The sequence below is a fragment of the Mandrillus leucophaeus genome, unplaced genomic scaffold, assembly GCF_000951045.1.
Source record: "Mandrillus leucophaeus isolate KB7577 unplaced genomic scaffold, Mleu.le_1.0 Scaffold23, whole genome shotgun sequence".
In the NCBI taxonomy this organism is placed as follows: Eukaryota; Metazoa; Chordata; class Mammalia; order Primates; family Cercopithecidae; genus Mandrillus; species Mandrillus leucophaeus.
In genome coordinates, this window is record NW_012102365.1 from 1,247,410 (window position 1) to 1,272,535 (window position 25,126).

At 46.6% G+C, this 25,126-nt stretch overlaps 1 protein-coding gene across 1 annotated transcript; it reads left to right on the plus strand.

Annotated features, from left to right (window-relative positions):
• Positions 1-2,324: 2,324 nt before the first annotated feature.
• Positions 2,325-12,492, plus strand: PIGV (phosphatidylinositol glycan anchor biosynthesis, class V). Its single transcript, XM_011981661.1, has 4 exons — positions 2,325-3,186; positions 5,116-5,250; positions 8,307-9,428; positions 11,647-12,492. The coding sequence occupies exons 2-4, from the start codon at positions 5,173-5,175 to the stop codon at positions 11,926-11,928; spliced, it is 1,482 nt and encodes a 493-aa protein (XP_011837051.1). The 5' UTR covers positions 2,325-3,186; positions 5,116-5,172; the 3' UTR covers positions 11,929-12,492.
• The last annotated feature ends 12,634 nt before the right edge of the window (positions 12,493-25,126 follow it).

The following is a 25,126-nucleotide window of genomic DNA, read 5'->3' on the forward strand; positions in this document are numbered from 1 at the left end:
AAGCTACTCGGGAGGCTGAGGCAGGAGAATGGCGTAAACCCGGGAGGCGGAGCTTGCAGTGAGCTGAGATCCGGCCACTGCACTCCAGCCTGTGCGACAGAGCGAGATTCCGTCTCAAAAACAAACAAAAAAAAGAACAGACTGATGGGATAGTACAGGGAAAGCCTCTCTGAGGAGGTGACATCTCTTCTGAGACCCAAACATAATGGACTGGCCAAAGGGTGGTCTGAAAGTAGAGTGCTTCAAGCAGGGAAAATAGCAAGAGCAGAATGAGGCAAGTTCAAAGAACAGAAATGATGTAACCCTCTTAAATCCTAAGCTTCTAGAATAGTAATGCATTGCTTGCATTGTTCAGGTTAGGGATTTGCATGTGATACTGTTTCTTGGTGATGTGGGATATGTGCTTCTTAATGGAAATGTCTGGGAAGTGTGGAGTCTTTCTGGAGCCTGGGATATGGCTCTATCTCACTTGCTTTCCACAGTTCTGGTAGCTCAGCTGGCTCCCTGGGTAGATGCAGGCTCCATCTTAGCTGCAGACTCTACAAGAACACTGAGAGGCTGCCTCCTTCACTACTCAAAGCCTTGGAGCCCTAGAAACCCCTCCTATACCACCTAGCCTTCTTCCAATCTGATACCAGGGAGTCAGGGCTTTGAGAGCACAAGATTCAGCTTCCTTGTTTTCCTGTCAGAGCAGAAGTCAGAAAATGAAACGGAAACAGAGCGGAAGAGGAGGGGGTTGGGTAGCAGAGAAGGAAAGGAGAAATTGCAGGAAAGTACAGCTGAAAATCTGGATAAAGTTCTACCTCTACAGGGTGACAGCTGAGCTTTTAAAAAACATTCTGACTTGTCTTGAGAGACCCCTGGCCTTTTTACAAATAGATTTTTGAGAGAATTTGGTGTGGACAGAGGGAACCCTGAGAATGCACGTCTTTTTCCCCTTGTGAATTTACACAGCAAGGACAGTTCATGTCTCAGTTTTGTCTTTGCAAAGAGAGTGCTGCTTGGAGCCTCATGGTGGACTTCTAGAGATTCAAGTCACAGCCTTAGGCTCCAGTCACGAGCGTGCCCCCAGGCTTTGCCATGTCACTCACAGACCTCTGGAGCTGAGAACAAGTGCGTGGCACTGAAAAACCTGGGGGAAGGGCCATGAAACTCCATTTTTTTCCCCCTTCTCCAACACACAACGACTAAATGTGATTTGCATTTTCTTCACCTTGCACACAACAAATATCTGAAGGCAATTTAGGTCTCAGGGCCTGAAATGAGTTATAAAGAGTCAAGAGATACAGTCCCAGGCCCCTACAGACTGATGTGGGCTGGTCTTCGCCTGGAGAGGTAGCAACCATCTCTTTGTTCCCACCCACATGAGTAGCTGTTGCAGAAGATAAACCCCTCCCTGAGCCAGGCTGTGGCCAGAGGCTAACCCGGCCCCTGGCTTCGTTTGGAGAGCAGATAACTGAAACCACAGAAGACTTTGGAATCCTGAGAAACAAGAAATCCACCAACGGAGAAGGATTTATCATCTGTTTCCTTTAAGAAGGGTGCAAAGTTGTTCTAACAGTTTCCGTTACAAGGGTACAAACTGGCCGCTCCCCCCGGTAGACGGTTTTGACTTCGCCTCTTGTTTTTTTTGGCCCCACTTCCTATGAGAGAAACTGCTTGGGTGAGGGAGGTGAAAGGAGTCCTGGCCTGGGGGGTGTTCTCTGAGGTTTTCCTCGCCATCCTCATTAGCCACCTGAGGTGGGGCTGAGGGCTGAATTAGGACAGAAGGTCTCTGGTAGCTAAAGGAGGGGAAAATCAGGGGGATCCCCCACTTTCTTCACACCCAAAACGCAGGGTGCCACTGCCGGCCACAGAAACCCCAAGAATGCTTTTCTTTGGCTATTCGGAGGACATCCCTTGTGTGCCAGGCCCTGTGCTGAGCTATTGTTGCCTGACAGCAGGAAGAGCGCGGCTCTGGCTTCTATGAAGAGGCTGCGGGTCAGCCCCCGACTACAAGAGCCTCGGCCCACACCGGGAACTCAGTGAACGTCAGCGGGAAGGAACTGGGGCAAGAGCACTGACTGTGAGACAGCAGCCTCGGCTCACTATTTGAAGGCGGGGTGGCGGGGGGCCTTGAAGAAGAGAGAAGTGCGAGGAAACTCTTCAGGAGTCACCAAGGTGGGAAGGTGCTACAAGACGAAGCGCCGACCGGGGGCCCCCACCCCGCTCGCCCGCAGTCAACATGGCCGCCGCGAAGGGAGGCGGGGCTGCTCCAAGTCCGGGCAGGAGGGGGGCGGGGAAGCCGTCGGCGGAGCCAGCGCGCAGGCGCGGGCCGCGTGGGCCCCGGATGGAGAAGCTAAGGTTCGGTCCCCGCCGGGGAGGTCGGGACGGGCCGGGCTGAGGACCTGGCGCCAGCCTGGGAGCCTGGAGTTCTGGCGGGAGGGAAGCTATCAACTGGAGGCCGGTAGAAATGAGGCAGAGGCCCGGAGAAGCGGGCAGCCCCGCCCCTTCGCCATAGCAGCCTTGGGCACCGCCTCTTCCTTTCCAGCCTCCCGCCCTCGCCTGCTTCCGGCCCTGTGGCCTGGTGGGGCTCCGCAGGCTCCCTCGGGAGTGGTCCCTGGGCCGTGGCCCATCTGGGTTGAGAGTCGATGATTAGTGCCCAGAAGGGACTGTGTCCAGACGGAGCCGGCCAGAAACGGGCTGCGGACACGGCTGGGCTCACAGAAGGCAGCCCCTATCTCGGGACGGCCTACGAGGCCTTTGGCTCTGAGGACCCTGGGTCAGAGCGACTTCTCCAGCCCACGCTGGGGGTGTTGGTCTTACTCAGAGGGTCCAGAGCTGCAGTTCAACAGGATGTCCCAGATTCTCAGATAGGGCCCAACTACCCTAGGCATACCCAGCAAGGGCAGACTGTGGCATGGAGGTACTGGGCTAGGCGTTTGGGTGACCTGGGTCATAATCCTGGCCCGGAAAGGGCGCATACCCTTTGGCGAGGGATGCGGGCTGGTACCGTGAGTTTTAAGAAGCAAAAAACATGACAGCATCTTTAAGTGGCCCTGGGTGTGTCACTTGACCCCAGTGAGCCTCAGTTTCCATATCCATAAAATGGCAATGGTAATTACACTGGCCTCGCCGTGTCTGATGAGATCTCTGGAGCCTATTTATCTCACGGGAAAATTTTTGAAGAGTGAAACTAGTTGATCTGTAAGTGTCCTGCCAGTTAAGAGTATGTGATTTGGCAAAGGGGTTGTTGGGAAGGGAGGTTGGCAATTAGCTGAGAGGGAGAATTGACTGGCTTTGTTTTTACTTGGTTTACCTGTAAGCAAAGTGTGGGCTACACACATCTGTAGTCGCTGAGGCTAGAGCTTGACTCGAGAGAGGAAAGGAAGAATGCAAGCATGGTCAAATGGCAGAGGTGGGTTGAGTGCTTTTCTGTTCCCAACTTCTCTTCTGCGTGCGGGTGGGAAGCCAAGGAAGAGGAAAGAAGAGTGAATTCGCCCTAGGATAGGGAAGGAGTAGCCGTGTGAGGTTGGGTATGCCCATTTCCGTGATTTCTCTCGATTCAGCGAGTCACACGTTGGAAACGTTGGGTAGATTCACAGACTACCGCTGCTCTCTGGGGCTTTCAGAAGCTTGCCTTTGAACTGAATTTTCGTGAGCCAACCGGCGTGGAATTGGGGGCCCCTCCCTTCCTTTAGGTCTCCTGGCGATGGAGTAAGCAGCAGGCGCCCCCTTGTGCCAAGGAAAGAGTACTGTTGCCATTGGCCAACTTGGCTCCCTTTTTGGGGAAATTTTATTTTCCTGTGGCTTCTGTGACTTTGTCGTCATGCTGTTGACGTGAGATATGGTGGGAAGAATACTTGGGGCAGTGATTTCATATCTAGAGTCAGTGAACTGATGATGCTGTATCCTGTCCCTACCACTTCCTTTCATTCAGAACACAGATTTAAGATGCCTGTTTGTGTTCTAGGCCCTGGGATATAGTTGTGATATAAAGCCCCTGCCCTTAGCAACTTAAATAAGCAAAGCAATAAAGGCAATAGGGCAGAATGTAATGAGAGCATAGCACACTGTCTAGTGAGGATCAGAGAATTCCAGAAACAAGTGATATAGGTTTGGTAGGTATTCGCCAAATAAGAGAAGAGTCTTCCAGCCCTCTTCCTTAAATTCCTCAGTTCAAATTTTTTTTTTCCTTCTGGGCATAGTTCTTCACCCCAAATTGATGAGCTGCCACTGATGCTTTTGCTTTCCTTTCGAATTTCCCAGGCTGGTGTTTGAAAGTTCTTGAGGAGCTATTATGACTTATTTTAGCCCAGGGAATTATAAAAGATTAAGGTGCATTCCCTGCCTCGGAGTGGCTTTGTAGTTGTTTATACACTGCTACCATCCCAATAAAGAGATGGGAAATAACAGTTTTCTCCATCCCTGCTAGTCTACTCTGTGTTCACCCTCAGTTTGTTTCAGCAGTGTGAGCTGGCTGAGGTCCTGCTGAGTGGTGGTTTTCTTTTCCTTCCCCACTTAATTTAACAGACCAGCTGAACACACATCAGAGAGCTAAGCTAGAGTGTGGAGTCATTATGGTCTTCCAGTATGGTTTTATGCCCCACTTTGGGGACTCTGGTTTGGGACCTAGTTTATTATTCTGGGCAAGAGGAAAAGGGCACACACTAAATAATAGCAACCACAACACAGATTTGAGTAGAACTTCACACTTTGGTCTGTTTCACCATCATGACAATTTTGTGAGATAGGAAAAAAAAAAGTCTGCTCCCATTTTTTATATAAAGAACTGAGGTTCAGAGGGACTAATGAGAACTTGTAAGTGACAGTCAGGAGTTGAACCCAGATCTTTAGTTCCTGCAGAGGTACATTCAATAGACTTTAAAAGATTTTCTGTGACCTTAACTTTCCAGCTACCTGCTTAGCTGTATGGAACTTTCCCAATGAGAATTCAGTGCTTCAAAGTGACACCTACTGAACCCATTTGCTGTCAAGATGCTTTCCCCTTATCTGGGAAGTTAGGTGGTTGGTTAAGTTTGTCATAGTAATTCTGAGAGGGGAGGTTCCGGTGAAGAATGCTTTCAAGAATTTGCTTTCACTCAATGTGTGACATTTTCCTCCTTTGGAGTTTAGAGGCCTGAGGGAGCTTAATCCTGGTAGCAACACCCCTGAATTCCTGATGGTGAGAGGATGTGGCCCCAGGACCCATCCCGGAAGGAGGTGCTGAGGTTTGCAGTCAGCTGCCGTATCCTGACTCTGATGCTGCAGGTCAGTCTCCCATCCTTTGTCCTGAATGTGTCATTGCTACATGACTGGACTAGGCAGTAAGAAGAGTCCCCATCTTCTTTCCACCTCTCAGGTGTGCCCCTCCATGTGGTTGAAACCACAGAGACATAGACTTTAGAGCTGAAAAGTGGTCAGGAATCTTAGAAAAATGGTCTGTTAATCTTGTTTTACCCATGAAGCAGCAAAGGCCCAGAAAGGTTAAGTGACATCCCCAAAGCCACACAGCAAGATAGAGAAGGGCTGGAGTTTGACCCCATGTTTCCTAACTCCTGAGCTAGTGGTCTCTCCAACAGACTGTGATGTTCTGTAACCAGAGATGCTTGTAGGGTGTGACAGCTCAAAGTATTGCCCTATGTCCCCCTTACCAGGAGACTGAGCATTGTATCAGTCAGTTGAGTGGGAAAAACATGGCAATGTGCAAGTCGTGAGACCATCTGGATATATAATGGTTCCTCCTATTCCCCCGAGTGCCTCCCCTTCCTGCCTCACCCACTCACAATTCTCAGTGCACTTGCCCTTTTGCAGTTCCCTTTCCCCTCTGAGGCTCCCCTTGATACATATTTTAATAAAATATCGTGTATATATGAATTATTTGCTGCCTAGCACAGTGCTTGGTGCCTAGCTCAGTATGTTCAAAAATGAATGAATGTTGTTGAATGTATGTCGACACCCTAGGGGTGTTAGATTCACATAATGATGTGTGCCTTTTATGCCAGTACCATTATCTCTGAGGCTCATAACTGGTCCCTTTGTGGAAACTTTCCTCTCTCCTTCCCCACTATATAAAGCATAGCAGACTCTGCTGGGTTTCGAGATTAGTTAAACGTGTCCACCTGCAGGCTAGGGCTGTTTATCTGTGACTGTCACTCCTGTCCTGTTTGTTTTTACTGTTTGAAGTGGCCTGATAAGGAAACTGACCAAAATTTAAAAAGCCTTAAAAATGGGGCTATGCTCCTGTTGCCAGGCTAGGGAGACTTACTCAGTGATGTCTTTCAACCAGCATCAGCTGGGTTACTGGCAGACCAAAGGAGCAATGCTGCAAGTCAGCATCAGGATAGGGAACCAGGACAGCTGGGTTCTAATTCAGGTGGTAATTTTGGAAACAGTATATTTCCTCTAGGCAGTTCATTCAACCACCAAAAATTTTTAAAGTACCTATTGCGTTCCAAGAACTGGGCTAGATGGTAAGTGTAAAAAAACATGGTCTCTTTTCTCTTGAGTAGCTGACCATCTAATGGGGCAAAAAGACATTTTTTTTTTTTTTGAGATGGAGTCTCGCCCTTTTGCCCCAGGCTGGAGTGCAAAGGCGTGATCTTGGCTCACTGCAACCTCTGCCTCCCAGGTTTAAATGATTCTCCCTCCTCAGCCTCCGGAATAGCTGAGGCGCCCACCACCATGCCCAGCTAATTTTTGTATTTTTAGTAGAGACGAGGTTTCACCATGTTGGCCAGGCTGGTCTCGAACTTCTGACCTTGTGATCTGCCCGCCTCAGCCTCCCAAAGTGCTGAGATTACAGGCGTGAGCCACCGCACTTGGCCAGCAAAAAGACATTTAACAGTAAATGTGATTATCATCCCCCCACCTCCAGCTTTAACGCTCAAGCCATCAGATTATATCCCTAAATTACCCGTCGTTGCTGCTATCGTCTCTGTCAGTGACAGCTAATCCTTGACGGTTTTAGCCCCCGGTTCACTGTCACTCTTCCCAGCACAACTTCTGTTGATTTCCTGGTGGTTTCATTATTAATGAAGATGATGTGTGCCGTGTCCTGAAAAGAGGCTATCACTTGAGAGTGAGTTCTGGGGGTGTTAGAGATTTGAGGAAAGAGAAAAACATGTAACATGTAACAACTTGTTTTCCTAAATGACAACTCAGAAAAATAGAAGGCTTTAGAGGAGACTTCCTTCCATGTGTGCCCACCACATTCTTCAGCCTACCCATTTCTGCACCTTTGTGCTTTCAGTACTGAAGATTGGAGACTGGATGAACTGTCTGTCCTCTTCTCTAAGGCTGGCTCCTCTACCGTTGTAGCAGATTCCATCCCTTTTTGCCTACCCCGCAATTCCCTCTCTCCTGCATACCCTTTTACTGGGTTATTTCCACTAACATACACACCCTTATCTCCCACCTTAAAAAAAGTTTTCTCTTAACCCCACATTGTTGTTCACCTACTACCGCATTTGTCTGCTTCCCCTTAAGGCAAAACTCCTCAAAGTTTCTCTTCTCCCATTCTCTGTTGGACCCAGCCTAGGCAGGCTTCTGTCTCTTCCCCTCCACTGAGATAGCCCTGGTCAAAGTCACCAGTTACTTTCACATTGTTAAATCCAGTGGTCAGTTTTCAGCCCCCATCTTACTTAACCTCCCAGCAGCATTTAACAGAGTTGATCACTTCCTTTTCTTCCTTTGGTTCTAATGCTCTCCTGGGTTCCCTGCCACCTCACTGACTGTTCCTTTTTTTCTTCATTACTGGATTTTCATCCTCTTTCTAACCTTCAGATGTTAACATGTCCAGGGTTCAGTCCTCAAGAAGAGTTCTGAGTGTTTTTGAAACAGGGTCTCATTCTGTCACCCAGGCTGGAATACAGTGGCACAATCACGGCTCACTGCAGCCTCAACCTCCTGGGCTCAAGCAGTCCTCCCACCTCAGCCCCCTAAGTAGCTGGGACTACAGGCATGTACCACCACACCCAGCTAATTTTTATTTTTTTATTTCTAGTAGAGACAAGGTCTTGCTACGTTGGCCCAGGCTGGTCTTAAACTCCTGGGCTCAAGTGATCCTACCACCTCAGCCTCCCAACGTGCTGGGATAACAGGTGTGAGCCACTGTGCTGAGACTTTTTTTTTAGTTTTTATAGGGACAAGGTCTTGCTATGTTGCCCAGACTGGTCATGGACTCCTGGACTCAAGTAATCCTCCCATCTCAGCCTGCCAAAGTGGGGATTACAGGCATGAGCCTGGCCTTCTTCCTCATTTTATTAAATGGCAATTCTTTTCTTCCAGTTACTCAACTAAAATCCTGGTTTTTCTTTACTCCACAGGCCCTCTTCAATGCCATCATCCCAGATCACCACGCAGAAGCCTTCTCTCCTCCTCGCCTGGCCCCCTCAGGCTTTGTGGACCATCTTGTGGACGGTCTTCTGGGTGGCCTGTCTCGCTGGGATGCTGAACACTTCTTGTTCATTGCTGAGCATGGCTACCTGTATGAGCACAACTTCGCCTTCTTTCCTGGTTTCCCCTTGGCCCTGATGGTGGGGACCGAACTGTTGCGACCCTTACGGGGGTTACTGAGTCTGCGCAGTTGCCTGCTGATTTCAGTAGCATCACTCAATTTCTTGTTCTTCATGTTGGCTGCAGTTGCACTTCATGACCTGGGTTGTCTGGTTTTGCGCTGTCCCCGCCAGGCCTTTTATGCAGCTCTGCTCTTCTGTCTCAGCCCTGCCAATGTCTTCCTGGCAGCTGGTTACTCAGAAGCTTTGTTTGCCCTCCTGACATTCAGTGCCATGGGGCAGCTGGAGAGGGGCCGAGTCTGGACTAGTGGACTCCTCTTTGCCATTGCCACTGGGGTACGCTCCAATGGGCTGGTCAGTGTTGGCTTCCTCATGCATTCTCAGTGCCAAGGCTTTTTCTCTTCTCTTACGATGCTGAATCCCCTGAGACAGCTCTTTAAGCTGATGGCCTCTCTGTTTCTGTCGGTGTTCACACTTGGCCTTCCCTTTGCCCTCTTTCAGTATTATGCCTACACCCAATTCTGTCTGCCAGGCTCAGCCCGCCCCATTCCTGAGCCCTTGGTACAGTTAGCTGTAGACAAGGGCTACCGGATTGCAGAGGGAAATGAACCGCCTTGGTGCTTCTGGGATGTTCCACTAATATACAGCTATATCCAGGATGTCTACTGGAATGTTGGCTTTTTGAAATACTATGAGCTCAGGCAGGTGCCCAATTTTCTACTGGCTGCACCAGTGGCTATACTGGTTGTCTGGGCAACTTGGACATACGTGACCACCCACCCTTGGCTCTGCCTTACACTTGGGCTGCAAAGGAGCAAGAACAATAAGACCCTAGAGAAGCCCGATCTTGGATTCCTCAGTCCTAAGGTGTTTGTGTACCTGGTCCACGCTGCAGTGCTGCTGCTGTTTGGAGGTCTGTGCATGCATGTTCAGGTGAGGTGGATTCCTGACTGGGATAAAGATGTGAATACAGGCAAAACCCCTTGGCCAAGGACAGGGAAGGCAGCTAACATCTCCCATTTGAGTGATCCATACTGAATTTATTCATTCAATGACTATTTAGGGGTATTCTTTGTGCCAGACCCTGGGTCAGACCTCTAAGGATGAAACATGAATAAGACAAAATTACTGCTGGGTGTGGTGGCTCACACCCATAATCCCAGCACTTTGGGAGGCCAAGGCGGGTAGATCACGAGGTCAGGGATTCAAGACCAGCCTGGCCAAAATGGTGAAACCTCATCTCTACTGAAAATACAAAAATTAGCTGGGCGTGGTGACAGGCACCTGTAATCCCAGCTACTCGGGAGGCTGAGGCAGAAAATTGCTTGAACCCAGGAGGTTGCAGTGAGCTGAGATCGCATCACTGCACTCTATCCTGGGCAACAGAGTGAGACTCTATCTCAAAAAAAAAAAAAAAAAGACAAAATTACTGCCTTACGGGATCTCATGGTATAAACAGGAGGACAGACATTTAACATAAAATAATAGTATAATGGGATAGAAAGGGGAGTGCTATTTTGAGATTTGTTTTATTTTACTTTATTTATTTTTATTTTTTTTAGATGGAGTCTCGCTCTGTTGCCCAGGCTGGAGTGCAGTGGTACGATCTCAGCTCACTGCAACCTCTGTCTCCTGGGTTCAAGCGATTCTTCTGCTCCAACCTCCCGAGTAGCTGGAATTACAGGCGCCTGCCACCACACCTAGCTAATTTTTGCATTTTTAGTAGAGATGGGGTTTCACCATGTTGGCCAGGCTGGTCTCGAACTCCTGACCTCAAGTGATCCACCCGCCTCAGCCTCCCAAGTGCTGGGATTAAAGGCATGAGCCACCATGCTCAGCCTGAGATTTTTTTTTTTTTTTTTCTTTTGAGATGGAATCTCTGTTGCCCAGGCTGGAATGCAGTGGCACGGTCTCGGCTCACTGCAAGCTCTGCCTCCCAGGTTCACACCATTCTCCTGCCTCAGCCTCCCAAGTAGCTGGGACTACAGGCGCCCGCCACCACGCCCGGCTAATTTTTTGTATTTTTAGTAGAGATGGGGTTTCATCGTGTTAGCCAGGATGGTCTTGATCTCCTGACCTCGGCCTCCCAAAGTGCTGGGATTACAGGTGTGCCACCACGCCCAGCGATATTTTTTTTTTTTAAAGCTCAGATAAAGTATTATGAAGGCAAAGAAGAAGTAGGGAACTCACTGTAGTACTTGAGAAAGGCGTCATATTTCAGCTGGGTCCTAAAGAATGAGATATATATATACAGTTATATATATAACTGTATATTAGGAATCTTTTATACAGTTGTATATTGGGATCTTTTTTCCTAATATACAGTTATATCCATATTGGTTTCTTGACTGCTGACTTCTGGAGCTTCTCAACTCAGGCAGCCCCCCAATTTCCAGAGGAGATACCTTAACCAATGTTTTGGGTGGTGGCGGTGGTGATAGAGCAGGATGGGAAGGATTTGATCTTATATCTGATTTTCTGTTGTTGGCTGTGGCACCACCCTGGGGACGTCTTTTTTCCCCATGCTGACCTCTTCTTAACAGTTTCTTCCTCTTGGAGTTGCACATTGGCTGTTTCTAAAGTTTTTCCAAGCTGTATGGATAAGAGACAGAGAAAATAGAAAGTAGCATTCTGTGTTTTCAGCTAGATTAAATCACAGAATGAGTGCCAGCAAAGCTTAAAGTTTCCAGGCTAGCTGAGGGAGACCATTTGGAAACTTGTCTCTGAACTCCAGTAGGAGAGAGAATGTTCAAGCAATGGGTCTTCTGCCTGTTTCCCTGCGCTTTGCCATCCCATGGGATAAGGGAACCACCTCAGGTTCCCAAGCCGCAAATCAATATCACAGAGTTTAGAGTCCAGGCCCTGGGCTAAAATTAGACCCCACAGAGTTTCTAGTATTCATTGGCCCATTATTTTAATAGTAATTAATGTAATTAGTCTGTAGCTATGTTTATTTGTAACATGGAGGATGCCTGTCTGCTGTTACATACATCTTTCTAAGACGGATCCTAAGCTGTTTTCAGTTTCTTTACCAGTGTAATACATTGGGTGACCATAGTTCACCCAGCAGTGAAGAAGTCCCCAGGCTAGTCCAATCTGAGTCAGTGACATTCCAGTAAATGTCTGGGTATTCCCCTCTCATGATTTCTAGGTTCTCACCAGGTTTTTGGGCTCCTCCACTCCTATTGTGTACTGGTTTCCAGCTCACTTGCTTCAGGATCAAGAGCCGCTGTTGAGATCCTTAAAGACTGTGCCTTGGAAGCCTCTTGCAGAGGACTCCCCACCAGGACAAAAGGTCCCCAGAAATCCTATCATGGGACTTTTGTATCGCTGGAAAACCTGTTCTCCAGTCACACGATACATTCTAGGCTACTTCCTGACTTACTGGCTCCTGGGACTACTCCTACATTGCAACTTCCTGCCTTGGACATGACCTGGACTCTCCAGGGACAGGCTGGAAGCCGACTTAACCCAGGGGTCTGAAAGTAAAAATACACATTGGAACTGCCTGTGCTGCCCTGGGATCATTACTATGTCCTTTATAATCTTTCTTTTTCTCCTTGAAAGTTGGTCAGGAATGGGAGAAGTGTCAGCCACTAGAGAGCCCCGTCTGGTCCTGGTGAGGGCAAATTTTAGATAACTATTTTCTCTGTAAGTGAAGATTGTCTTATTCCAAGTTTAAAGTACACCTGGATCTGTCTAGTCAATTAACATAGCAGAGGCAGTCTTAAACCTACCATTGACCTGTGTGTAAATTTAAATGTCAATTTATTGAAGTGTAAATTTCATCAAAGGCTTTAGCTGACAGGCTGGTAACAGTCTATACAAGATGATACAGGCCTGAACAGAGTAGTGGGAGTAGTAAAGTGGGACCATTTTTTCCAAATGGGACATTGTTTCTGATGAATTTTTTTATGATTTGTGCATTTATTTTTATTTATATGAAAAAAATCTTACAAAGATATGCAAATTAAACTTCTTTCAGTTATACATGCAATGAATTACCTTTTTATAAATAATACAGGCCGGGCACAATGTCTCACACTGTAATCCTAGCACTTTGTGATGCCGAGGTGGGCAGATCACTTGAGGCCAGGAGCTCGAGACCAGCCTGAACAACATGGCGAAACCGCGTCTCTACTAAAAATACAAAAATTAGCCAGGTGTGGTGGTACACACCTATAATCCCAGCTACTCGGGAGGCTGAGACATGAGAATTGCTTGAACTTGGAAGGCGGAAGTTGCAGTGAGCTAAGTTTGTGCCACTGCACTCCAGCCTGGGCAACAGAGTGAGATTCTGTCTCAGAAGAAGTAAAAAATAAAAATAATACAGATCTTTCCATGTTCTTCCCTTCTCATGGCAAAAACTAAAATAACTTTAAAAAATTAAAATAATGTAAACCAGTTGGGGGAAAAAGGGTAAGAAGAAAGCATCAGGAACCCTGGATTCTAGTCCTCTCAATAAAACCCCATTTACCAGCCATGTGACTTGGGAGAGTTTTCAGAACCTTAGTTACCATCTCTGAAACCGTGGGAAATGATGATATTCTTCAAGGGGTGGTGGTGAACCATACAGTCTCTTGTAGGTCCCTTTCTGCTCTAAGATCTTAAGAACTGCCTTAAACAACAGAAACACCCCAGTCTAAATGCTAATGTAGAGGCTTAAACGTGGGATTTTAGGAGAAAATATCCAGTTCTCATGTTTTCAGCAATTAGAAGAAACTCCTCCTCCACCCCCGAGTGCAACTCTTGGGAGTAACTTAGGTGGTTTTTCCTTTCAATGAGGGAAAGCAGTGACATCTGGCAGATGAGGCGCCTGTTGTCCCGTTCTCAGGTGCCTGCTTACTTGATCGGTCGACATGGGTCAGAGGCGCCAGCACAGCGGCAGGAATTGGTAAATCATACGTTAAGTCCAAGGTGGAATGAAATGGTATCTGCCCTGCTTCCTGGCCCCAGTTTGGTCATAAGCCTGTCACTATAATGGAAGTAAGATCATTGACCCCTGCTGAGCTACTTTTGCCTATTCCTTGAGCCAGATGAGAGTTTGGCTCTGTATCATCCATCACCTCTTTTATTTCCCATTTAAGCCAAAAAATCCAGTAAGCAGAAACTCTTCAAAACAGATGGGTAATCCTAAGCAGCTTCTAGAGAGCCTCGAGAATTGGAATTTTGACACACTCCCTTTGACCGTGACAGAAAGCTAAACTTGCCAGCTGAAGGGAAGCTCCTGGCTGAGCCCCAGTACCCTCTGTTGGAGCTTCTGGTCAGCCTGGCCAATAAGCATTTCCCATCCATCGCCACAGCACTAGCACAGCTGAGAGAATTTGGTCCAGAGTCAAATGCTTCTGAAAATGTACACACAGATCGGGGCAGCCCTCTGCCTTCTGCCAAGACACCGAGTGCCCTTCTTGGCAAACGATGATCACCCCTGCCCTAGTGTCCCTCCAGTTAGTTGGCAGAAACTGATCCCTTTCTCCTTGCCAACAGCTGCAAATCCAGACACTTCCACCTTGTGTGCAGGAAGTGTTGGGGTCCTGTTTCAGCTCTTCATTGCTGAGGTAGGAGCACTGGGCTCTTCGCTCTCCTCTTTGCCTCCTTTTGGGGAATAATCAGGACTGATTATTCCTCTACTGGAAAAGGTGACTCAGACCCCACAGAGTAGGTGTGATGTCACTGCTCTGGCAATCTCAGCTTAACCTTCACAGTAGATCTCATCATGCCCAGAAACCCTGTAACAGGAGCCCAGCTAGGTAGGCGCACCTGGTGTGAGCTGGACAAGGTTTTCTCTCTGACCTTGCAGGGATTTAGTTGTTCTCTGAGGATCTAAGGAATGGGCTGACTTTATGACCAGCAGCTGTCCTTTTACCATCCTATTAACAGTCTCTTTAATAGTCTGGGAGAAGGACATGAAGGGCCCAAGGCAGGAAGTTTCCTGTTTACCCTGAGGCCTAACAATGCCACAGCTAGGTGGGGTGTCTACAGTTTCAGAGAAAAGTCATTTCCTTCTGAGACCCTGCTAAAACAGAAACCAGACGCCTCATGTACCTAGAAGTAGATGCTTTTTTTTTTGTTGTTCTTTAATGAAGGTGGGAGGAGACAGAGTGTTTGACATACCTTTACCAGTCCTCCTGGAAAAATGTCACTTTTCTTAAACAGACCCTCTCACTGACGTCTAAAAGTGTAATATGTGCAGGCTCAAGGGGTTTGAAACTGATTGATTCTTTCAGTAATTGTTTATTGATGCCTATTTTAGGGGAATAAAGATGACTCAGCTATGCCTCCTGTCCTCATATATCTGTTTAATAGAGTTGCTAGCAGACACAGAAACATTAATCAAGGCAGAAAGCAATAAATTCTCGGGAGTGAAAGGACACTTAAACTTCTTGCTCTATATCTCACTACTTGAACTTTTTTTTTTTTTTTTTTTGAGACGGATTCTTGCTCTGTCACCCAGGCTGGAGTGCAGTGGCGCAATCTCAGCTCACTGCAACCTCCGCCTCCCCGGTTCAAGTAATTCTCCTGCCTCAGCCTCCCAAGTAGCTGGGATTACAGGTGCCCACCACCACGCCCAGGTAATTTTTGTATTTTTTAGTAGAGACGGGGGGGTTTCACTATGTTGGCCAGGCTGGTCTCAAACTCCTGACCTCATGATCCGCCCGCCTCGGCTTCCCAAAGTGCTGTGCAGAGATTACAGGCATGAGCCACCGTGCCCAGCCCTACTTGAACTTTTTATAATTAGAATGAATTCAAGTTTTACTTGTGCCCTTAGAGAAAGGTAAGTGAGGCCGGGCGCGGTGGCTCAAGCCTGTAATCCCAGCACTTTGGGAGGCCGAGACAGGCGGATCACGAGGTCAGGAGATCGAGACCATCCTGGCTAACACGGTGAAACCCCATTCTCTACTAAAAAACTACAAAAAAACTAGCCGGGCGGGGTGGCTGGCGCCTGTAGTCCCAGCTACTCGGGAGGCTGAGGCAGGAGAATGGCATGAACCCGGGAGGCGGAGCTTGCAGTGAGCTGAGATCCGGCCACTGCACTCCAGCCTGGGTGACAGAGCGAGACTCCGTCTCAAAAAAAAAAAAAAAAAAGAAAAGGAAAAGGTAAGTGAGGCACAGAGCATGTACTCTGTAAGTTCACACAAGATGGAGATCCCTTCCAGCTTGGGATACCTGAAAAGACTTCATGGACAAATGATAGTTGAGCTAGACTTTGAAGGATAGGTAGGATTTGAAAGTTCAGGGTAGAGAGTGAATATAGAAGGCAGGAAGTGGAACAGGATAGGACAGGGAGAGCCCGGTGTGAGTGGAGCTGAGGTCTTAATCTAGGCTTTGAAATCAGCCCCAAGCCCAGCTCTAGTATATACTAGCTGTGTAAACTTGAGCCAGATACTGACTCTCTAAGCCTCAGTTTATTCATCTGTAAAATGTAGATAATAATATCTAGCTCATAGATAATAACATCTCATAGGGTAGTGGTGGGAATTAAATGTCACCGTATGAAAAGTGTTGAGAACAGTGCTAACAAAGGAATAGCTGCATTTTGGACATGTTGGGTCCAAAATGCCAAGCAGCACATTTATGTGCCAAGAAATGTGGAACTGGAGACCAAGAGAGTGGTCAGGGAACCATGCACACAGGCACAGTTATTACAGCAGCCATGCTGTTGGATGGAATTGTCAAAAAAAAGAGTGTGGAGAGAGAAGAGGGAGGGGCTAAAAGAGTTTGGGTAGGTGGCTCAACCTCTGTAAGCCTGTTTTCTCATCTACAGTGGGGGTGATAGCATCTACCACGTGGGCAGTCATGAAGGTAAAGCACTTAGCACAATGCCTGTATGGCAAGAACTTCATGAATGGTAGCCATTTTATTACCATTATTGTCATTAAAGGACCAGAAACAAATTCTATCATTGACGGAAAAGAGAGTTTCAAGGCCAGGCACAGTGGCTCATGCCTGTAATCCTAGCACTTTGGGATGCTGAGGTGGGTGGATTGCTTGAGCCCAGGAGTTTGAGACCAGCCTAGGCAACATGGTGAAACCCCATCTCTACAAAAAATACAAAAATTAGCCAGGCATCCTGTTGGGCATCTATAGTCCCAGCTACTCGGGGGACTGAGGTGGGAGGGTCACCTGATTCCAGGAGGTCGAGGTTGCAGTGAGCAATGATCACACCACTGCACTGCAGCCTAGGTGACAGAGTGAGACCCTGTCTCAAGAAAAAAGTTTCACGAAGAAAGAAATGGTTAGCAGGGTCATATGCTGTTAAGGAAAGGATGAGAAAAACTATCGAATTTAGGGATTAGGGATATTATCCAAGGTAGGCTAACTGTGATACCGAACAACTGCCAAAACTCAGTGGCTTAATAATAAAAGTTCCTTTCTTTTTTACTTCATAGTCTAGTGCAGGTTTAGGAAGGGAGGTCTGTTCCGCCCAATTATTGGGGACCCAGTCTTGTCCATTTTGTGACTGTCCTGCTCTAGCTCCTCAGAGTCCTCCACTCCCAGAAAAGTTTTAAGGAGCCAGCGTGGAAGAGTCAGCACATCATTCCATTCCACTAGCTAGAACTTAGTCACATGGCCACGTCTAACCGCAAAGGAGTGGGGAAGTAGTTTCCTAGATAAAATACAGCATGCCCGGTTACATTTGAATTTCAGGTAAACAAGTTATTTTTCAGTATAATTACATTCCAAATATTGCATGGGACATACTTCTAAGAATTTCTTCCTTGCTTAATTGAAATTCAAATGTAACCAGCTTCCCATATTTTTATTTGCTATATCTCGTAGCCCTACTGGGAAGTGAAGTCTGGCTGTGAGTTCAAGAAGAGAATACAGATAATTGTATGTTACAGTCTGTGTTTCTGAGCCAAATACCTGTTTTTCTTCACAGAATACACTTACTCCTGCCCAGGGGAAATAGCCCCAAATCCCATCTAGTCACTGTATTCAGCTCAGAGTCTCTCAGTCAGCTTCAGTATGGTTCCTTATGGTGATTTGTGAACTGAAAAAGCAAGTTATCTGCACTTCACAAACATACCCAGTATACATTGGTAGAGCACGAAAAGGATAACCTCAATACAAACCCCCGTTCAGAAAAGGAAAGCATGGAAGAAGTGCCACAGTCACTGGTCCAAAGCAGTTTTGAATTCCCACTGCTCAGGCAGGTCAAAGCCCCTTTCCCTGGACTGCAGGGAGTTCCTGGATTAGAATGTGATTTTTTTTTTTTTTTTTTTTTAGAGACAGGGTCCACTCTGTTGCCCAGGCTAGAAGGCAGTGGTGTGATCATAACTCACTGTAATCTCAAACTTCTGAGCTCAAGGGATTCTCCCACCTCAGCCCCTCCCAAGTAGCTGGGACTACAGGCATATTCCACCATGCCTGGCTAGTTTTTGCCATATTTTATAGAGATAATGTCTTGCTATGTCGCCCAGGCTGGTCTTGAACTCCTGGTCCCAAGCGATCCTTTTTCCTTGGTCTCCCAAAGTGCTGGGATTATGTGCATGAGCCACCACACCCAGCCTAGACCTTGTTTTTGTTATGGGATGGACTTTTTTTTTTTTTTTTTTTTTTTGAGATGGAGTCTTGCTTTGTTGCCCAGGCTAGAGTGCAGTGGCGCGATCTTGGCTCACCACAACCTCCATCTCCCGGGTTCAAGTGATTCTCCTGCCTCAGCCTCCCGAGTAACTGGGACTACAGGCATGCACCACCATGCCCAACTAATTTTTATATTTTTAGTAGAAACGGGATTTCACTATGTTGGCCAGGCTGGTCTTGAACCCCTGACCTCATGATCCCCCCACCTTGGCCTCCCAAAGTGCTGGGATTACAGGCGTGAGCTGCCGTACCTGGGCTGGGATGGATTCTTTTGTCCGTTGTTCTCCATGGCTCCTGGATGTGACTTTCTAGCAAGTTCTTCCTTGCCTTTTTAAAATTTTATTTTGAAGAGAGAGGGTCTCACTCTATTGTCCAGGCTGGAGTGCAGTGGCAGGATCATAGCTCACTGCAGCCTCAAAGTCCTAGACTCAAGCGATCCGCCTACCTTATCCTCCCAAGTAGCCCCAACTACTACAGGCACACATTGCTCTGCCTGACTTCTTCCTTGTTGATTACCCTTCATGGCCACATCTGAGATTGGCTTTGGGAAGTATGACCATTCTCCTTGGAAAATGCTCAGCTTTCACCAAGCCACTTCCTACTAGTGAAAACAAGGGAGCCTAAAGTTATTTTAAGTCTCAACTAGTCAGACTGTATGTTATGCACTAAAATGTATCTAACAAAAGTTACCATCTTAACTTTTTAAGTGTTGTGTAGCATTAAGTACATTCACATTGTTGTGCAACCAACTTTTTTTTTTTTTTTGGCGGGGGGATGGAGTCCTGTTCTGTCGCCCAGACTGCAGTGCAGTGACACGATCTCAGCTCACTGCAACCTCCGCCTCCCAGGTTCAAGCGATTCTCCTGCCTGTGCCTCCCAAGTAGCTGGGAGTACAGGTGCCCGCCATCACACTCAGCTAATTTTTTGTATTTTTAGTAGAGACGGGGATTTGCCATGTTGGCCAGGCTGGTCTTAAACTCCTGACCTCAGGTGATCCACCCACTTCAGCCTCCCAAAGTGCTGGGATTACAGATGTCAGCCACCACGCCTGGCCCAGAACTTTTTTATCTTCCCAAACTGAAACTGTACCCATTAAACAATAACTTCACATTCCCCCTGCTCTCCAACCCCTGGCAACCACCATTCTACTTTCTGTCTATAAATTTGACTACTCTTGGTACCTCATATAAGTGGCATCATAAAATATTTGTCCTTTTGTGTGTGGCTTATTTCAATTAGCATAAGGTCTTCAGGGTTCATCCATATTGTAGCATCAGAATTTCTTTTTCAGGCTGCATATATTCCATTGTACTACATCTTGTTTATCAATTCATCTGTCAGTGGTCACTTGGATAGCTTCCGCCTTGTGGCTGTAATGAATAGTGCTGTTATGAACATTTTATATAACAGATATAAAAATATCTGTTCAAGTCTCTGCTTTCAGTTCTTTTGTGTATACAGCCAGAAGTAGAATTGCTGGATTATATGGTAGTTCCATGTCTGCTTTTTTGAAGAATGGCCATACTGTTTTCTATAGCAGGTGCAACATTTTACATTCCCACCAGCAATGCAAAAGGGTTCCAATTTCTGTATATCCTTGCCAACATTTGTTATTTTCTGTTTTTTAATACTAGCCACCTCGGTGAGTGTAAAGTGGTATTTTGATTTAAATTGTGTATTGAGTATCATTTCATGTGCTTATTGGCTACTTGTATGTCTTTGGAGAAATATCTATTCATAACCTTACCTCTTTTGGGTTTTTTTTTTATTGTTGTTGAGTTGTTGGAGTTCTTTATATATTCTAGGTATTAATCCCTTATCTGATACATGATTTGCAAAATTTTCTCCTATTCTATGGGTTGCTTTTTCAAAATCATTGTCAAATCTGATGTCATGAAGTTTTCTCCTTATGTTTTCTTCTAAGAGTTTTATAGTTTTTGCTCTTTTTTTTTTTTTTTTTTTTTTTTTTTTGAGACAGCGTCTCATGCTGTCACCCAGGCTGGAGTGCAGTGGTGTGATGACAGCTCATTGTAGCCTCAACCTCCCAGGCTCAAGCATTCCTTCAACCTCAGCCCCCTAAGTAGCTGGAACTACAGGCACACGCCACCACTGCACCTGGCCATGAAGGCCACACTCTTAACCTGATATTTGCCTTAGAAAGATTGCATCTTTAGGCCAGGCACGGTGGCTCATGCCTGTAATCCCAGCATTTTGGGAGGCCAATGCAGGCTGAACACTTGAGTCCAGGAATTTGAGACCAGGCTGGGCCACATGGCAAAATCCCATTTCTACTAAAAACACAAAAATTAGCCGGGCATGGTGGCACGTGCCTGTAATCCCAGTTATTTGAAAGGCTGAGGCATGAAAATCACTTGAACCCAGGAGGCAGAGGTTGCAGTGAACTGAGATCGCGCCACTGCACTCCAGCCTGGGCAACAGAGCCAGACAGTGTTTAAAAAAAAAAAGATTGCATCTTTAAATTCATGTTGTTCAAGATTTTTTCTTTTTTATTTATTTATTTTTTTGAGACAGGGTCTCACTCTGTTGCCCAGGCTGGAGTGCAGTGGTACAGTTATGGCTCACTGCAGCCTCCACCTCCCTGGGCTCAGGTGATCTTCTTGCCTCAGCCTCCCAAGTAGCTGGGAGTATAGGCATGCTCCAACATGCCTGGCTAATTTTTATTTTTTATTTTTTTGTAGAGATAGGGCTTCACTATGTTGCCCAGGATGGTCTCGAACTCCTGGGCTCAAGTGATCTTCTGCCTCAGCTTCCTAAAGTGCTGGGATTACAGGCATGAGCCACTGCTCCCTGCCCTAAAATCTTTTCTATCTTACTTTGTACTATTTGTTGTCCAGAAGCACTCAGCTTTTCCAACCCTGAAAGACCCATGATCTTTGTTCTTTCTCTATTTTCTTCTATTTCTGTTGAAATCCAGCATATTCTCACCTAAACTCACCTCTTTCTTGGAATACTTTATAAAGACAACAGTGCTAGTTATTAAGTTATTGTCTCTCAGCTCCAAACCTACCCACATATTCTCTACATGAGATACTGGAGCTGGGGCTCTGAAAATCACGTTTTTGCTTCGGCAGGCTCTGTGTTTGGCTTTCCCAATAAGGGCCACCAGAGGGAGATAGTGAGGCCAAAGGAAGAAGAAGGGACTCTTTTGAGATGGAGTTTCCCTCCGGTTGCCCGGGCTGGTATGCAGTGCCGCGATCTCGGCTCACTGCAACCCTCTGCCTCCTTGATTCAAGTGATTCTCCTGCCTCAGCCTCCCGAGTAGATGGGACTACAGGCGCCTGCCACCACGCCTGGCTCATTTTTGTGTTTTTGTTAGAGACAGGGTTTCGCCATGTTGGCCAGGCTGGCCTTGAACTTCTGACCTCAGGTGATCCGCCTGCCTCGACCTCCCAAAGTGCTGGTATTACAGGCATGAGCCATCACGCCCAGCCGGGACTCTTCTTTTTGCTTCCTATTCCTGTAAGGGTCACTCTGGCAACACTCCTTCACCCAGGCCTAGCAGCGGGTCCTTCCTATAGCAGCTGCTGAATCCACTTTGTAGTTTTTCCCAACAATTGCCAAACCAGTTCCATGTGTCCCACTCAGAGATACCAGCACCAGCTGGGTAGTATCCTGTCCTCAGAGGTCTGAGTTCTTCAAGCTCAAAGACTAGATAGAGCATCAGACTGAGAGGTCCGAGTTTCAGCTCTTGCAGAGGCCCTCCTCTAAGGTTTTAACTTTGAGTAATTCCAAACTCTTGCCTTTGTACTCTTAGCCCAAGGAGTTATAGATGCTTCTTACTGTCTGTTGCTGCCTCCATGATATCTTGGAGTTTTCTTTTTACCCTTACAGTTATCTAGTTAACAATTTATTCCTAGTTAACTGTTCTAACCATTCTTTATATTAAATTCTCTCTGTCAGTGACTGATGTGGTTTCTCTCTCATTGCCTGGACCTTGACTGATACAGAAACTGGTACTAGGAGTGGCCCCAGGAAAAAGACCCCAAAAGGTGGGATTAGGAAATCAGGTTGGCTGTGTCATTGGGTTTGAATGTGCTGAGCTCCTTGCCAATGAGAATGTGATGCTACTGATCCATAGCATGCTGTGGCATCATAATTAATAAAATCATCGCCTGTGGTTATTTGTGATGAAGTGCCAACCAAAGCAAGTGTCTTGGCGGCCCAAGTGGTGGTTGCACTAACTGTTACGGCAGTGATAATGACTATAGGTACTATGATATGGGACCGATTCTTCCAGTTGCATCATAGGTCTTGCAGGAAAAAAAAAAAAAAAAATGACCAGCTCAGGTCTTTAAACTCTCAGCTGAACTCATGGTCAGAGAACTGTAGGGCTTCTCTGATAGCCATAAAAGAATCTCATTTCCAGTAGCCACCAGACTGATTTGCTACAAATAAAACATGAAAATTGTGCATGTTGCAGAATTCCATCAGCTGAATTCAGTTTAACTAAGTCTTTCCTGTGATTCAGAAGGAGTAGGACCCTGAAACTTGGAATGAGGACATCTGATTTGACTCAGACAAATGTGAAAATCTTAGATTTATCTTTCTCTCGGAGCTTCTCTTGCTAGTAGAAGCATCTTGTTGACTTGTGTCTCAGAAGTCGAGGCTTCCCTTGCTTGAAAAGCTTGTAATAACTTCTGGGGCAGGATATATACCTTGCAAAGATATGCCATTCTCCCCAAGATCCACCCAAGCCACCCCTCATTGCCACCAGATCCACAACTAGGATGCAATCTCAGCATTCTCCAAGGAGGTGAGTATAAAATCTTACAGAAAGAAATAACTTATACACCACAATCATTTCAAGATTTTTCTGACATATAGACGGAAATCTGGGGAATACACATGGGAGTGGATTCTTAGAATGTTAAACCTATGAGGATGAAATATAACATAGGACTGAGCCAAATGTATTGATGTGTATGCACTTGTTAGAGATTCTGAATTTAAAGTGTTACCTCACAAAGCTACAAGTGGCTCTAATGACTTACTTGGTTGGATGACTGAAAATCTGACTTAATGTTACTTCTGTTATTTTATTTTATTTATTTATTTATTTTTGAGACAGGGTCTTGCTCTGATGCCCAGGCTGGTACAATTTCACCTCAATGCAGCCTCGACTTCCCAGGCTCAAGCAAGCCTCCTGCCTCAGCCTTCTGGGCAGTTGGGACTATAGGCGTGTGCCACCACACCCAGTTAATTTTTTTTTTTTTTTTTTTGGATGGAGTTTCACTATTGTCGCCCAGGCTGGAGTGCAATGGCGCAATCTTGGTTCACTGCAACCTCTGCCTCCCAGGTTTAAGCAGTTCTTCTGCCTCAGCCTCCCAAGTAGCTAAGATTACAGGCGTGCACCATCATGCCTAATTTTTGTATTATTAGTAGAGACGGGGTTTCACCATGTTGGCCAGGCTGATCTCGAACTCCTGACCTCAGGTGATCCACCCGCCTTGGCCTCTCAAAGTGCTGGGATTACAGGCATGAGCCACTGCGCCCAGCCACACCCAGCTAATTTTGGTATTTTCTGTAGAGACAGGATTTTGCCATGTTCCCTGGGCTGGTCTCAAACTCCTGGGCTCAGGCGATCCACCTGCCTCAGCCTCTCAAAGTTCTGGGATTACAGGTGTGAGCCACTGTGCCCAGCTGGTATCTAGGTTTAGTGAGGCTAAGATGGGAGGAATTCACTGGAGAGGACAAAATTCAAAGGACCAGAGAGAAAAGAATGTTGTAATAAATGTATCATATGTGAACTTGGTGTCCTCTGTGTCTCCCAAGAGGGCCCAGAGGACACTCTGTTCACCACAACATTGAGAAATGTATTGGTGACGGGAGCATCTGCATTCTCAGAAAGCTCTGTGGGGACTCTCTGTGATTCAAAAATGATGGTTGGAAATTCTATCATTGAGATGGGCTCCCTAATTTCATTGGAGACAAGAGGATCTCAGAGTATCAGAGGCCAAGTAGTAGTGCTTAACCGACAAAGACAAGGTAGATGCATTTGCCATCAAAAGCAGTAGAGTCTTTGTAAGAATCTAGTGGCCCGAAATATGATTTGAATCACCAACAGTGGGGAGTCATGGCCTCTTACCCAGTTTTTAGACCTAAGTCAGCTAACAGACCTGGAGCCCCTTGATTGAAAGGGAGGCCAAGTCCCCTTAAGAAAGGACCCAGCAACACTGCCAAAATATATATGGTAAATTTTCCCTCCAATTTTCTTCATAACATCTATAACCCTTCACTAGAGCAACTGTACAGTGGGGAAAAGGAAATATCCAGACCTTTAGGGGATTACTAAATATTGGCTCTGAACTGATGCTGATTCCTGGGGACCCAAAATGTCACTGTGGCATATCAGTTAGAGTAGGGGCTCTTGGTGGCCTCTTTGGACATATCTTGGGGTTATCTCCCAAGTTCCTGAATTTATAATTGGAATTGACGTATTTAACAACTAACATGGGTTCAGTTGACTCTCTGACCCATAGAGTAACGGCCATTATGGTAGGAAAGGCCAAGTAGATGCCTCTGGGACTTCCCCCTCTATGAAGACAGCAAACTAGAAGTAAACTGCATACCCGGGTGTTGTGAATTGAACTGTGACCGCCCTCCACAGCCCCCACAAATCCATATGTTGAAGCCCTAAACCTCCAGTGTGACTGTATCTAGAGATAGGGCCTACCCTAATCCAACAGGACTTGGGTCTTATAAAAAGAGAAAGGGGCTGGGCACGGTGCTTCACCCCTGTAATCACAGCACTTTGGGAGGCTGAGGCGGGTGAATCACTTGACGTTAGGAGTTCAAGACCAGCCTGACCAATATGGTGAAACCCGGTCTCTACTAAAAAATATAAAATTAAGGCCGGGCGTGGTGGCTCACACCTGTAATCCCAGCACTTTGGGAAGCCGAGGCGGGCAGATCACGAGGTCAGGAAATCGAGACCATTCTGGCTAACGGTGAAATCCCATCTCTATTAAAAATACAAAAGGCCGGGCGTGGTGGCTCACACCTGTAATCCCAGCACTTTGGGA